At 42.1% G+C, this 13,614-nt stretch overlaps 1 protein-coding gene across 1 annotated transcript in view; it reads right to left on the bottom strand.

The window, feature by feature from the left end:
• The window catches only part of ZBTB49 (zinc finger and BTB domain containing 49), a 31,483-nt gene that overhangs the window by 17,140 nt on the left and 729 nt on the right, over positions 1–13,614 (bottom strand). The window contains exons 2-3 of the mRNA XM_003816482.3: positions 4,514–4,684; positions 1,522–2,624 (exon numbers count right to left, since the gene is read on the bottom strand). Of these exons, the coding sequence (XP_003816530.1) occupies positions 1,522–2,624; positions 4,514–4,665 (1,255 nt within the window). The 5' untranslated portion in view covers positions 4,666–4,684. The remainder of the gene's footprint in view (positions 1–1,521; positions 2,625–4,513; positions 4,685–13,614) is intronic.

Here is a 13,614-nt window from a genome sequence, read left to right as displayed (position 1 = left end):
TATCTGTCATTCAAAGAGGTTCTCCCAGAATAAACAATTTTTGATTCCTTTAAAAGCTAAGCAGGTAAGTTTCACAAATAAAAAATTACAGCCATCGGGCCAAGCGTTGTGGCTCATGCCTGTAATCCCAGCACTTTGGGAGGCCGAGGTGGGCAGATCACTTGAGGTTAGGAGTTCAAGATGAGCCTGACCAACATGGTGAAACCCTGTCTCTACTAAAAATACAAAAAAATTGGTGGCGCATGCCTGTAGTCCCAGCTACTCGGGAGGCTCAGGCAGGAGAATCACTTGAACCCAGGAGGCAGAGGTTGTGCAGTGAGCCGAGATCGTGCCATTGCACTCCAGCCTGGGCAACAGAGCGAAACTCTGTCTCAAAAAAAAAAAAAAAAAAAAAATTGCAGTAATCATTAGGCTGTAGGAGATTTAGGCAAACAGAATCATCTAAAGTTTTTTCAGGGCAAAACTAAGTCTGTGATATTGCCTTCACGTGGAATAATTTTGAACTACTAGTGATAATAACAGTACTTTATATTCAAATGCACTAAAATGTATAAAGGGCTTTCACAATTATCAAAGAAATCTCCCAATAATACAAGGTAGTAAAATGCAAACTGGGAATCCATAGTGATAACAGAAGGTCACATCAACAAACACAATTACACAAACACCGTAAAAGTAGCTGCTGTGGAAGCGTCCTGTTGCATGTTACTTCTCATGCCTATAAGGTAATTGTTGTTCATCTGTAATGTGCTATTAAACTCATGTTTAATTATAGGAAGAAAAGTAATATATATGTATTGTATAACATAATGTGTGTGTGTGGAGATATATATATATAGAGAGAGAGAGAGAGACACAGAGAGAGAGAGAGAGAGAGAGAGAGAGAATACCTTAAAAAAATCTTTTGGGAAACAGAAAGAGGCATGAATTAAGATAACAAAACTTTGAAAATTCAATGTTTAAATTGGAAGAATTTTCTTTTGAGAATATCAAATGGTTAAAGCTGATTCTTATTAAAAAGTTTACTTCCTGACTCCCAAATTAGAATTTTAAAAATTAGACACTCAAATTCCTTCCAAGAGAACTTGTAGAATTATTCAAAGTATATTAGGTTAGTCTAAATTAACCTATATGATGCTTTCAAAAAATAAGCTTAATCTAATTCTAAAAAGACAACTAAATATAGCTTATCCATTTTAGAATTAATTTGAAATTCTGAGTGCACCAAAATTACTATACTTTCTTTAGAGACAGATGGCTTGTCATATAAAAATATAGTTGAAATAAAAATTAAAAGTATGCACCTTTTTAAAGTGACTTTATAAAACCATTTACAAAACTTTAAGTCAGATGCATCACCAAAAATATAAAACAAAAAGTAGTTAATCCCCCTTATTTTGTTTAAAATCATCAATGACATCAAACAACAGCAAAACTTCTTACAAAAACAAGAAGAGCCAGTGGTGTCTGAGCATCCGCATTATGTCCTTCCCTTCTGCCTGTGGGTACTGAATCAGTTACCTGTATGAGACCGTTTGTGAAGCTCCAAGTTGCTTGGGTGTTTAAAAGGTTTCCCGCATAATTCACACGCGTATTGTCTCTGGGACTGAAGTGTCTGGGACTGGTCTTCCAGGGCAGCCGGGTCTTCAGGCCTCTCCGTCTCACTAATGCAATTAAAATTCTCACAACTGACGACTTCTTCACTTTCTTTTTCTTCAGCACTTTGGCTGCTAGCTTTCTCTAGGGTATTTTTACTAGCAGATTCCAACCTCTTTGTCAAACCATCATCTGACTTGGGTTCAGATACTTGCTCTACGGATTTCTGTGACTTCAGGAAATTGAGCTTCTTCAGATGAATGGCCTTTTTGAGCCTCATCTGCTTGACAGGTTGTTGGCATGTGGCGTCTGACTCAGGGTGTGGGGCAGAGTCATTCACAGGCTGGGCCAGGAAGTTGGAAGGTAAGTGCTCGGGAGACTCCAGGATGCATTCAGAATGACTGACAGCACAAGGCTGGCTCTCTACCGTGGTAAGGTCTGTAGAGGTGCTGAAAGCAAAAGGTTGCTCAACAACTCTCTCCTGACTGGGACCAGCTGCGTGTTTATGGTACTGCTTACTGTAAAAGTTTCTGAGTTTGTAATAGTAATTTGGCTGTTTGAAAGGCAGTTCTGTGCAGCTGCCGTCTGAAGTATCAGGAGCTTGTTTTGAGATTTCACCTGCGGAGTGATGACGATTAACTGATGGTGAAGCATGCGGATGCGATTCATCCAACGTTTTGTTCTGCTGTGCATCTGCTGAACATTCCTGCAGTAAATGAGGGGGGTAGTTTTCACTGATAACACAAGTGGCATCTGGGGTCAGGGTGCTTTGTAGAGACAATGTACTATTACAAGGCATGCCAGGTGGCTGTACTACAGTGGCTGATTTTAAAAATGTGTGACACAGACTCAGAACATTTTGAACTTGCAAACACTGTGCTGTGTCCAGCATTACTTGTATATTGTCCTGGTTAAGATCTAGATGAGAAGTGTACATGAAGTCCAGGATCTGCCCTATGCCACTGACATTTTTAACATCCAAGTGAAAAACATCATTCTTCTGGCTTGAAGAATTCTGAAAGAGGCTCCTGGTAAAAGAAAGAATATCTGTTTACAGTGCCAAAAATTCACACCGTCTTTTTCTTATAAATAACATTCATATATTAATATTAAAAAATACTATCCTTCTGTGAATGTCAAAACTTTTAACATAAGTACATTTTAATCCTTTAAAACAACCTGGCAAACCATCCAACTAAATAATTCAGATGAATTAAATTGGTGGATTGGGTATGCAGACTTCAAAATATATCTCAAAGTAAATTTTGAAATATACTCAAATTTACAAATTAAAAATTACATACATTTATATGACTGATAAACCACAAATCAAGAAGTTTCTAAGATAATTCCCAATATGATCTAAGAAATAAAAGATTGCTCTAAATATTTTTTCGAAAGGTAATTATCCATATATATTACATACATACTAATAGAGTACACAAAATTAAATAATATATACTTTTCACTATTTCATATTTAGTCTGACAAGTATTATATTTTAGGCCATAAACCATATACACAAATATTTCCACATCTAAGTGCCTAGAAAACTTAAAAAAAAATAGCTAGAATAAACCAACCCTCCACATACATTCCTTTGTAACCAGTAATTTATTTGGCTGTTAGGTTTTTCAGCCAGCCAGTGGTTCAAAAACCAACAGTGAGAAAAACCCTAAGAGTTAGTGAAGACCAAAATGCACTCTAAAGCCCAGGCACTTTATTCTGGGTACAAGCCAAGGTCACAGGTGAACAAATTTGTATTATGTATGAAATAATAAGCTCAGGTAAGTAAGTTGAAGGCATTTTGTCAAATACAATCACCTATTTCCCCCAAACAGCCTTCAGTTCTGTTTTTAAGCGCAAAACAGCCTGTGTATCACAATATCAAAATTTAACTGTCCTGGGAAGACAGAAAAAACAGGTGATAGCAAACCCAAGAGTTTGCGACCATTTTTCCTAGGAACAAAACCTGCTACCTACCTTAAGAAGCTGATTCATTACAATGTGTAATGTGGCCTATACAATAACTGAGACTCAATTTGATGATTCAGGATTATCAAGGAAAGTGCAAATCATGTCCCACGTTGTCTACTAGAGCAGTAAAACGGTATGCATTTTGGAAACAAAAAGTACTTTAAAAAGAGAGACTTTGTATTTAAAGAGAGAGAAACCTGCTAACAACAAAATGAACTTATGCAGAATCACTTAACTCTAACAATTTTTTTTTTTTAAGAGACAGAGTCTCCCTCTGTTGCTCAGGCTGGAGTACAGTGGCATGACCACGGCTCACTGCAGCCTCCAACTCCTGTGCTCAAGGGATCCTTCCACCTCAGCCTCCTGAGTAGCTGGGAATACAGAATAATGTTTAAATAAGCTGAAACACAACTTCTTAGTATTATTATTTATAAATAAATATTTCATATAAGCCAAAATGATTATAAGGTTTTCTTAGAATATTCAAATGAGAAACAAAAACTAAAATGCTTTAATTAAGAAAAAAAGAAAAGAAAAATCCAACACCAAATATGTTTTTCCCCTGATTTCTTATCACAGAAAAATTCTGACCGGGAACTTAATTCCTCCATCATTTTATCTTGAAAGGATAAGAAATATATGTAGAAGACTGACATTAGCCAGAATTAGTAAAATGAAAGACAAACAACCAAAATACTTTCAATCATCCCAAATTCATTTTACTTAAGAGCCTCTTTTCTTTTCAGGTTACTCTAAACACAAAAGCAAAAATAATAAAAATGGTTAACAAACTTAAAAATTAAAACAACTCCTACAAAATCCAATGTGCTATAAAAGATAAAGATAGTGAAATCCAAGGAGAACAAAATATGAATACTTCCATACTAAAAGAGCTTTACCCTTAATTCACAGCTAGGAGAATGAAGTCTAAAATACCCACCTAAAATACTGGCTGAATGCTGCCAGGACATTCTTATGCGCTTTAAAGCAGACTCCTTTTACCACCAACATACAGTCACAAAGCAGGCCTTGGATTCGCTGCTCATGCAGTTGCTGGAGGAGATGGCAGCTGTGGGTAGCAACAGGGTCCATGCTCAACCATTCAAGTGACCTACAGCAAAAAATCACAGATACGACAGATATTCTTAAGGACCTCACTGGAAACTAAATGGGATTGAAACTTACTGATTGATCTGTGCTTCACTCTCTCATCACAGTTTCTCACACACACACACACACACACACACACACACACACAGACATAACTCTGTTTCTGAGGCATCTAGACCGCTGCTGTTCAACAGAATTACCTGTCATGATGGAAATGCTCTCTATCTGCACTGCTCAATACAGTAGCCACTGGCCACACATGGTCACTGAGCACTTGAAATGTGGCTGGGGGATTGAAATTGTAATTTATATTTTAAAAGCCACAGAATTTAAACAGTACAAATCTAGAATATGACCATGTTAATACTGTATGTACTTCTCGGTATCTACTTAGGAATATGTCAAATAAAAAATAAAATAATATATACATACATAAAAATGTATAAGGTGAAAGAAAAGCCAGCTGGCTAAGATCAAATCCATATTTATCGAACACCTGTACACAGGTCACTGAATTAGAAGTCGGGGAAACGAGGAGCCTATTTTGGGAGATAAGGTACAGGTCAAAATACCTAACATCACCAGACAATGATATAAGAGACATTGCAAAGAAGCAGGTCCCCTCACTCGTGCCTTTGTGCCTCCCTAAGAGGCTACTTGGTCAGATGCCTGAAGGAAGGGAAGGAGCTGTGCAGGTACCTGGGCCAGAAAGAACAGCAAGCACCAAGTCTCTGAGGCAGGAGCTTGCTGGGCTCAGGTGTGGCTGAGTGAGTGGCAGGAGATGACATCCTAGAGGGGACAGAGGGTCAGGTCATGCCCAGGCCTGCGGGACTTGTTATGAACCCTGACTCTGATTCCAAATGAGATGGGAAGCCATTGTGTAGACACTGCAAGTTTCAACCTTCAGCCTCTGTTCTCCAACTGACTACTGTGTGCCAGGCTGTAGGGTCACAACAATGAACAAAACACGCCAGGTCGCCACTCTCATGCAGCTGAAATTCTAGTGAGGGAAACACACACACGAAAGTGCCTGACGCACGACTAAACAAAACAGTTAAGAGCCAGACACTGATATACACAGGCCAGTAAGCCACGGTCTTGGACGTCTAGGGCGCAGTCTAGTAGGGGATGATTTATGGAAGAGAAATAGTTGGAAGAAATGGAACCAGTTTGGGACAAGACTATGAAGGTTAGGCAGTCTGCACTAGGCGTGGTGGTTCACACCTGTAATCCTAACACTTTGGGAGGTGGAGGCAGGAGGATCACTTGAGTCCAGGAGTTCGAGATCAGTCTGGCAACACAGTGAGACCCTGTCTCTATGAAAAATAAAAACAAAAATTAGCTGGGCATGGTGGCACATGCCTGTAGTCCCAGCTACTTGAGAGGCTGAGGTAGGAGGACTGCTTGAGGCCAGAAGGTTGAGGCTGTAGTGAGTCATGATGGCACCACTGCCCTCCAGCCTGGGTGACAGAGAGAGACCCCATCTCAAAAAAAAAGGCAGTATGGTACTAAAAATCTAAAAAGGCATCATCTGCTTTTTTTGCCTTCATTCTCAGTACTTAAGCATGGCTGAAAAAGTCACTACATTACTAATCCCAAATCTAAGCTTTTCAACACACCCCTTACTTCTCACTTAGACTTATCTCCCATTACTCCAAGTATGTGGCAGCCAAAATGAACTACTAGCAGCTCCCCAAACCACCTATGTTCTTGGCCAGTGGGTTGGAGACCTAGTTCCACCACTCACTGGCTATATGACTTTGGGCAAATGACTTCTCTGTGACCCACTGTCCTCACCCTATCTCACAGGTTATTGTGGTTACCTGTGTAAACATTTAGACTAGTATCTGGCATATGGAAGGATTCTGTAATAATCCGTAAGGATCACCTGGGGAGCTTGTTAAAAATGCAGATTCCTGGGTACATCCCAGGGTTTTGTTCTGTCAGTCTGCAGGGGAGCCTGGTAACCGCATCACAGGCATTCCGGTGATTCTGAGCAGGCGGACTGCAGATCTCTGCCTGCGCTCTCCTCTGAAAGCCTTTGGTTCTGTCCTGAGAATACTTTACTTATACCTGACCCTCCCACCTTCCAGATCAGGGCTTAGGTGAGCTGTCACCTACTTTCCCACCATTCTTTTTTTTTTTTTTTTTTTTGAAACAGGATCTAGCTCTGCCACCCAGGCTACAGTGCAGTGATGTGATTAGAGCCCACTGCAGTCTTAACCTCCTGGGCTCAGGCGATCCTCCCGCCACAACTGTGACTACAGGCATGTGCCACCATACCTGGCTAATTTTAAAAAATTTTTGCAGAGATGGGGTTTTGCTACATTGCCCAGGCTGGCCTTGAACTCCTGGGCTTAAGCAATCTGCCTACCTCGGCCTCCCAAAGTGCTGGGATTAAAGGCATGAGCCACTGCACCCAGCCCCATGATTCTTAACCCGCTCTGGGTTTGGGGTTGCTCCTCTGTGATCTTCCCAGGGTCTTCATTCCCATCACGTCTCTTTCCCTCACTCATAAAAATGGCTGTGACTTAAACTTCACTAAGAAGGCTGAACCCAGTCGGGCGCAGTGGCTCACTCCTGTAATCCCAGCATTTTAGGAGGCTGAGGTGGGGGGATCACCTGAGGTCAGGAGTTCGAGACCAGCCTGGCCAACATGGTGAAACCCTGTTTCTACAAAAATACAAAAATTAGCCAGGCATGATGGCGAGTGCCTATAATCCCAGCTACTGGGGAGGCTGAGGCAGGCAATTCACTTGAACCCAGGCGGGGGAGGTTGCAGTGAGCTGAGATCGCGCCATTGCACTCTAGCCTAGGCGACAAAGTGAGACTCTGTCTCAAAAAATAAAAATAAATAAATAAAATAAAAGAAGGTTGAACCGATGTATAACTTGATAACCATAGTGCCTTAAATTTTTCTCAGTTCCAAATTTCCCACTCACCCCTCCCTCATTCCCTTAGGCTTCATGGGATGAAACATGCCTCCTCCTTCCCAAGATGAACCTTCCCTCTCCCCTTGAGCCTTCCTGCCTCCCCTAGAACCTGGTTCCATCAGTGAAGCTTTCATTGCTTCACCCTGTCCTTCGGTGGCTCCTACACACAAACACACTGACATTGCCCCATGCTGAAAACAAAGCAAAACAGGGTAACGACAAAGCCCTCCCCCTAGGTTCCTCTAGTCATCACAGGTCTCTCTTTCATACTTTTCAAAATAGCTATCTACATGCCCCACTTTACTTTCTCACGACTCCTTTCTCACCTTGTGTATTAGTCCGTTTCCATGCTGCTGATAAGGACATACCCAAGACTGGGCAATTTACAAAAGAAAGAGGTTTATTAGACTTACAGTTCCACATGGCTGGAGAGGCCTCACAATCTTGGCAGAAGGTGAAAGGCAAGGAGGAGCAAGTCATGTCCTACATGGATGGCAGCAGGCAAAGAGAGCGCTTGTGCAGGGAAACTCCCGTTTTTAAAACTATCAGATCTCATTCACTGTCATGAGAACAGCGTGGGAAAGACCCACCCCCATAATTCAATCACCTCCCACCAGGTTCCTCCCATGACATGCAGGGATTGTGGGAGTTACAATTCAAAATGAGATTTGGGTGGTGACACAGTCAAACCATATCACCTTGCAACCTTGCTGCCACTCACTCCACTGAAACAGACTTTCCCGACAGTGACTTTTCCTCAGTCCTCAACCATCCTCTCCAGCTTTCCTGCCACACATGGCAATGTGGTCTGCCAACTCCCATCCTGAAATCCCTTCTTTCCCAGAACTCTTCTGGTTCTCTTCCTATGTCCCTGATCTGTCCCATCCCTATCCTGTACCTGTCTCCCTCAAGCCTTGCAAACATTGATGTTCCTTAAGGTGCAGCACCATAGCCCTCTCCTCTTTCCCTTGACAATCACTTTCATTCTTGGCTTTTACATGTTCTAACACAATTCCTAAATTTGAAACTTTAGCTTCAGCTACCAGTTCTAATCTCCAACTCTCTGCTAAACTTCTTCAATGGCATGCCCCTTCAATGTAGAATCTCTAAATTTAATCCCCCATCACCTCACCTATCAAATCGAGACCTTATTCTGTTTCCCCTCATCTCTTTATGGAAAGCTTTGTTTCTAATGTGTAGGGTTTGGGGTATTGGCATGATCTCCTGGTTTGAGATCAAAGTGAGACTCAGAGAAAACTGGGACAAAGAGCAACACTGAGGTACTGCCCCAAAAGAGAGTACAGAAAGAAAGGCATGATGGTAGGTGGCGAACACTGTTCCCAGTGCTGAATCCTCAAGGCTAGTAACAGCCAAGTGAGTAATCAGTTACCCACCCCTGCCAAGCTGGTTGCCTGAAAAGGCTTCTAAGTTTATCATTCTTTTAAACTATCATTTACTGACTATTTAACCACAGACCTGTGCTAAGCATATCATATCTGATATGGTTTGGCTCTGTGTTCTCATCCAAATTATAATCCCCACATGTCAGGGGAGGGACCTGTTGGGAGGTGACTGGATCATGGGAGCAGTTTCCCCCATGCTGTTCTTGTGATAGTGAGTGAGTTCTCAGTAGATCTGATGGTTTAAAAATGTTTGGCAGTCCCTGCTCCCCCCACCTGGTTCTCTCTCCCCTGCTGCCATGTAAGATGTGCCTTGCTTCCACTTCGCCTTCTGCCATGATTTTAAGTTTCCCGAGGCCTCCTCAGCAACGAAGAACTGAGTCAATTAAACCTCTTTCCTTTTTAAATTACTCAGTCTCAGGTAGTATCTTTATAGCAGTGTGATAATGGATTAATACAACATCCATTAACTGAAGCAAGTCTCTAAGAACCCAATTACCACCATTCACAAGAGAAACAATTAAGATATGGAGACTTTAAGTCACTTATCCAAGATCATACAACTATTATGTGCCAAAGGCAGGATTTGAATCCTGGCCCCCAAACACTGGAGTCTATGCTTTTACGCTATGCTATCGCCCACGGGAAAAAAGACATTAAACACACACCCACCCACACACACACACACGAAACCCTCCTCCACGGACCTGTTAAAATTAGGTAAAAATGTCAAATTATACAAATGTAAATGTCTAGGTATATTAGGTAAATGTCTAATTAGAAAATTAGACATTTTCTAGCTCTATAGAAGTGATAAAGGAAAAAGTTATTTGGAATGACCCCCAGAGTTATGATGCTACGCAGTTATTAACTGTTACACAATTTACTTTTACTATAGGAATCAGAGGCTGGGTGCGGTGGCTCATGCTTGTAATTCTACCACTTTGGGAGGCCGAGGCAGGCGGATCACCTAAGGCTACGAGTTCGAGACCAGTCTAGCCAACACGAAGAAACCATCTCCACTAAAAATACAAGAATTAGCCAGGCGTGGTGACACATGCCTATAATCCCAGCTACTCTGGAGGCTGAGGCAGGAGAATCGCTTGAACCCAGGAGGCCGAGGTTCCAGTGAGCCGAGATTGCACCACTGCACTCCAGCCTGGGCAACAGAACGAGACTCCATCTCAAAATAATAATTATTATTATTCCATATCATTTTGTATAGTTCTCTAAATTACTTCATGATGTCAATCCTGTACCTCCCCAGTAAGGTTATAAAAAGGTCTGGAAACCCCAATAAGGTTATTAAAAGGTCTGGAAACCCCAATGAGGTTATAAAAAGGTCTGGAAAAAAATTGTATCTTACATTTCTTATGTGTTCTGTCAATTATAAACAAAAATGTATCTTATACCTAATAATAGTAATGATTATGACAAATACTTATGTTTCCTAGATGCCAGGCACTATTCTAAGCCCTTTACACTTATTAACTCATTTACCATAAGATAGGTGCTACTATTATCCACATTTTACAGGTGAGGACAATGAGGAATTTGTCAGATTTAAGATGGCCACAAATTCTCTGATGATTCTCCCATGGGGTAGTGGAGTCTAGGTCTCCTTCCCTCCTGCACAGGCTCTGCCTTAATCAGATTCTGTGCTACAAAGCTGTGCTCATTTCCCAGGCCCAGGCCTTAAGAGCTAACAGCTTCCACTTCCCATCTTTCAGAACAGTGGCTATGGAAGGCCTGAGCCACCTGTAAGATGCCCAGCTAGAGAGAACACATGGAGACAAAGAAGGGTTCAGCTGGCTCCCAGGAAAGCCATCCTGACCTCTCCAGGCTGGCCCCTCCTCCAACTGAATGCCACTGAGTGATCCCAGTTGACACCACATAGAATTGAAGAATTTCTCAGCTGACACCTGCCTGAATACCTAACCTGCAGAATTATGAGATAAAATAGTTTTTGAGTCACTAAATTTGGGGGTAGAGTGTTACACAGCAACAGAAAACCTGACCATGTACAGAGAAGATGGTCACACAGCTAAAAATAGGTAAGTAATAAGGGACAGAGGTGGGATTCAGAGCCAGGGAATCTGACACCAAAGCCGCATTCATAACCACTGTTTCCTTTGATTGGAATCAGCTGCCTCTTCAGTCTACTGCCTATGCCTGATTGTCCAGGTAATCCCACAGACAAGCTTTGCATTAAGGAACTGCACAATTCAGGACTAAGATGTGCTACACAAGGTGTTATAGCGTGACAGAAGGAGCAGAAGGTTCTCTTCCATCTTTGCGACTAACTCACCTAGTGACAAGCAGTAAAAATTTTCTGTGATGAAGACATGGACTCCATCCGTCTTATTGAACAATGTATCTCTGGTGCCTAGCAGAGTGTCTTCGACATAATAGGCACTCAATACATATTTCTGGATGGATGAGACTCTGGGCCTCAGTTTTTCATCTATAAAAATGGAGAGGTCCCCTATTGGACTAGATGATCTCTTTTAGAGGTTTTTTTCTCATTCTAAAAGCTACAAATCTATACAAGGAATGTGATGGTGGAAAGATGGTATGAATGGCGTCAAAAAATGAAAATATGGGGGGAAAAGAAACAAGAAAAAGTTTAGATCAATGTGAATGAAGAAATGCTTCTAAAGAAAACAACAGCCAGAATGGAATTTCAGCCTGCAGAGAGGACTCCTAGAGCAAAGGCCCCTCAATTCTACCAACAGGTCAAATACTACTGGATAGAATTTGTGGATGTTTTTTCAGCAGTGCCATTAATAGATTACTTCTCCAAGGGCCCACAGTTCACGCACCTTAAAGTCAAGCTTACCTCAGAGGGCTCCTAAGGAGTCTGCCCATCATCATACTTTCCAAATGGCTTACTCGTAGCTCCTCACCTCATAAAAGCACTGGCTTGAAGCAACAAACCTGGAATCTTGTCTTAGCTTTATGCTGACTCTTATCATACTGGGAAGGCCAATTCGGTTAAACAGATACTGTGTGCCTAACATGTGCAACAGATTGTCGTGAGGATGGAATGCTGACAAACGGAACAGATGTGCTCCCTGCCCTTCACAGGCTCTGTGTCTCAGTTTTCCATCATTCACTTAACTTTACACAGTGCCCATTATGCGCTAGGCACTGAAGGTACGATGGCAAACACATCAGATACGGTCATCCATGTCTTCATGAAGCATCAGTCTAGTGGGAAAAACAAGTATCGTCGCACTGTACCAGAGTTATTTTTTATTTTTTTCTGAGACGCAGTCTTGCTCAGTTGACCAGGCTGGAGTGGAGTGGTGTGCTTTCGGCTCAGTGCAACCTCCACCTCCTGGGTTCAAGCGATTCTTCTGCCTCAGCCTCCCAAGTAGCTGGGATTACAGGCATGCACCACCACGCCCAGCTAATTTTTGTATTTTTAGTAAGGACGAGGGGTGGGGGTCTCACCATGTTGGCCAGGCTGGTGTCAAACTCCTGACCTCAAATGATCCACCTGCCTCAGCCTCCCAAAGTGCTGGGATTACAGGCATGCGCAACCACACCCGCCTAATATTTGTACTCTTAGTAGAGATGGGGTTTACAGGGTTTCACCATGTTGGCCAGGCTGGTCTCTATCTCTTGACCTCAGGATCTGCCTGCCTCGGCCTCCCAAAGCGCTGGGATTACAGGCGTGAGCCACCGCACCCAGCCCTGTACCAAAGTTATTAAATGGAGGAAGCAGAAATTAATTTGGGAGGGAGGGTCAGGGAAAACTTCCTAGAAGACACATCTATGCTGAAATGTGAGTTAAGTTTGCCAGACTAAAAAAATGAGCGGGCTCACTTTCTTTGAGTATTCAGGAGGACAAACAAACAAACAACAACAACAAAACCCAAAAACAGTACGAGAGCACAAACAAGACTGAAGTACACATATGTGCCCTGAACACAAAAAACATCTTGAGCACCCTGCTTTTAAGCCTCCTGGCCATTCTGTCACTTCTGTTGGGAAGTATTTCCCTCCTTGTCCATTTCTGTGAATTCCTTTTGTTATGGTTAAACTGTTCCCCCAGCACTCCAGAATGTGATTGTATTTGGAGATCAGGCTTGTAAGAAGGTAATTAAGTTAAAATGAGGCCATTAAGGTGGGCCCTAATACAACCTGACTGATGTTCTTATAAAGAGGAAATCTGGATGCAAAGAGAGACACCAGAGATGTGAAAACACAGAGGAAAGACCATGCGAGGACACAGCAAGAAAGCAGCCACGTGCAAGCCAAGGAGAAATGTCTCAGAAGAAACCAAACATGAAGACACCTTGATCTTGGACTTCTAACCTCCAGAACTGTGAGAAAATAATAAATTTCTGTTGTTTAAGCCACCCAGTATTTTGTTTGCAGTCCTAGCAAACTAATACACCTTCTATTCCAGGCCCAACACTGCTCACTTTCAGAGTGAAACCTTATCACCCATATACACACACCTTGGGAGTGAAGGTTTCTCACAATACTCTGTGCATCCTCCACTCAACTTTCATTCATTCATTTAAGCAACAAACACCTAGTGACCACCACTGTGTGCCAGACCCTGTTTTAACGGCTGAGAAGAGCTA

The sequence above is a fragment of the Pan paniscus genome, chromosome 3 (assembly GCF_029289425.2).
Source record: "Pan paniscus chromosome 3, NHGRI_mPanPan1-v2.0_pri, whole genome shotgun sequence".
In the NCBI taxonomy this organism is placed as follows: domain Eukaryota; kingdom Metazoa; phylum Chordata; class Mammalia; order Primates; family Hominidae; genus Pan; species Pan paniscus.
This window is presented reverse-complemented; position numbering and strand designations above follow the sequence as displayed.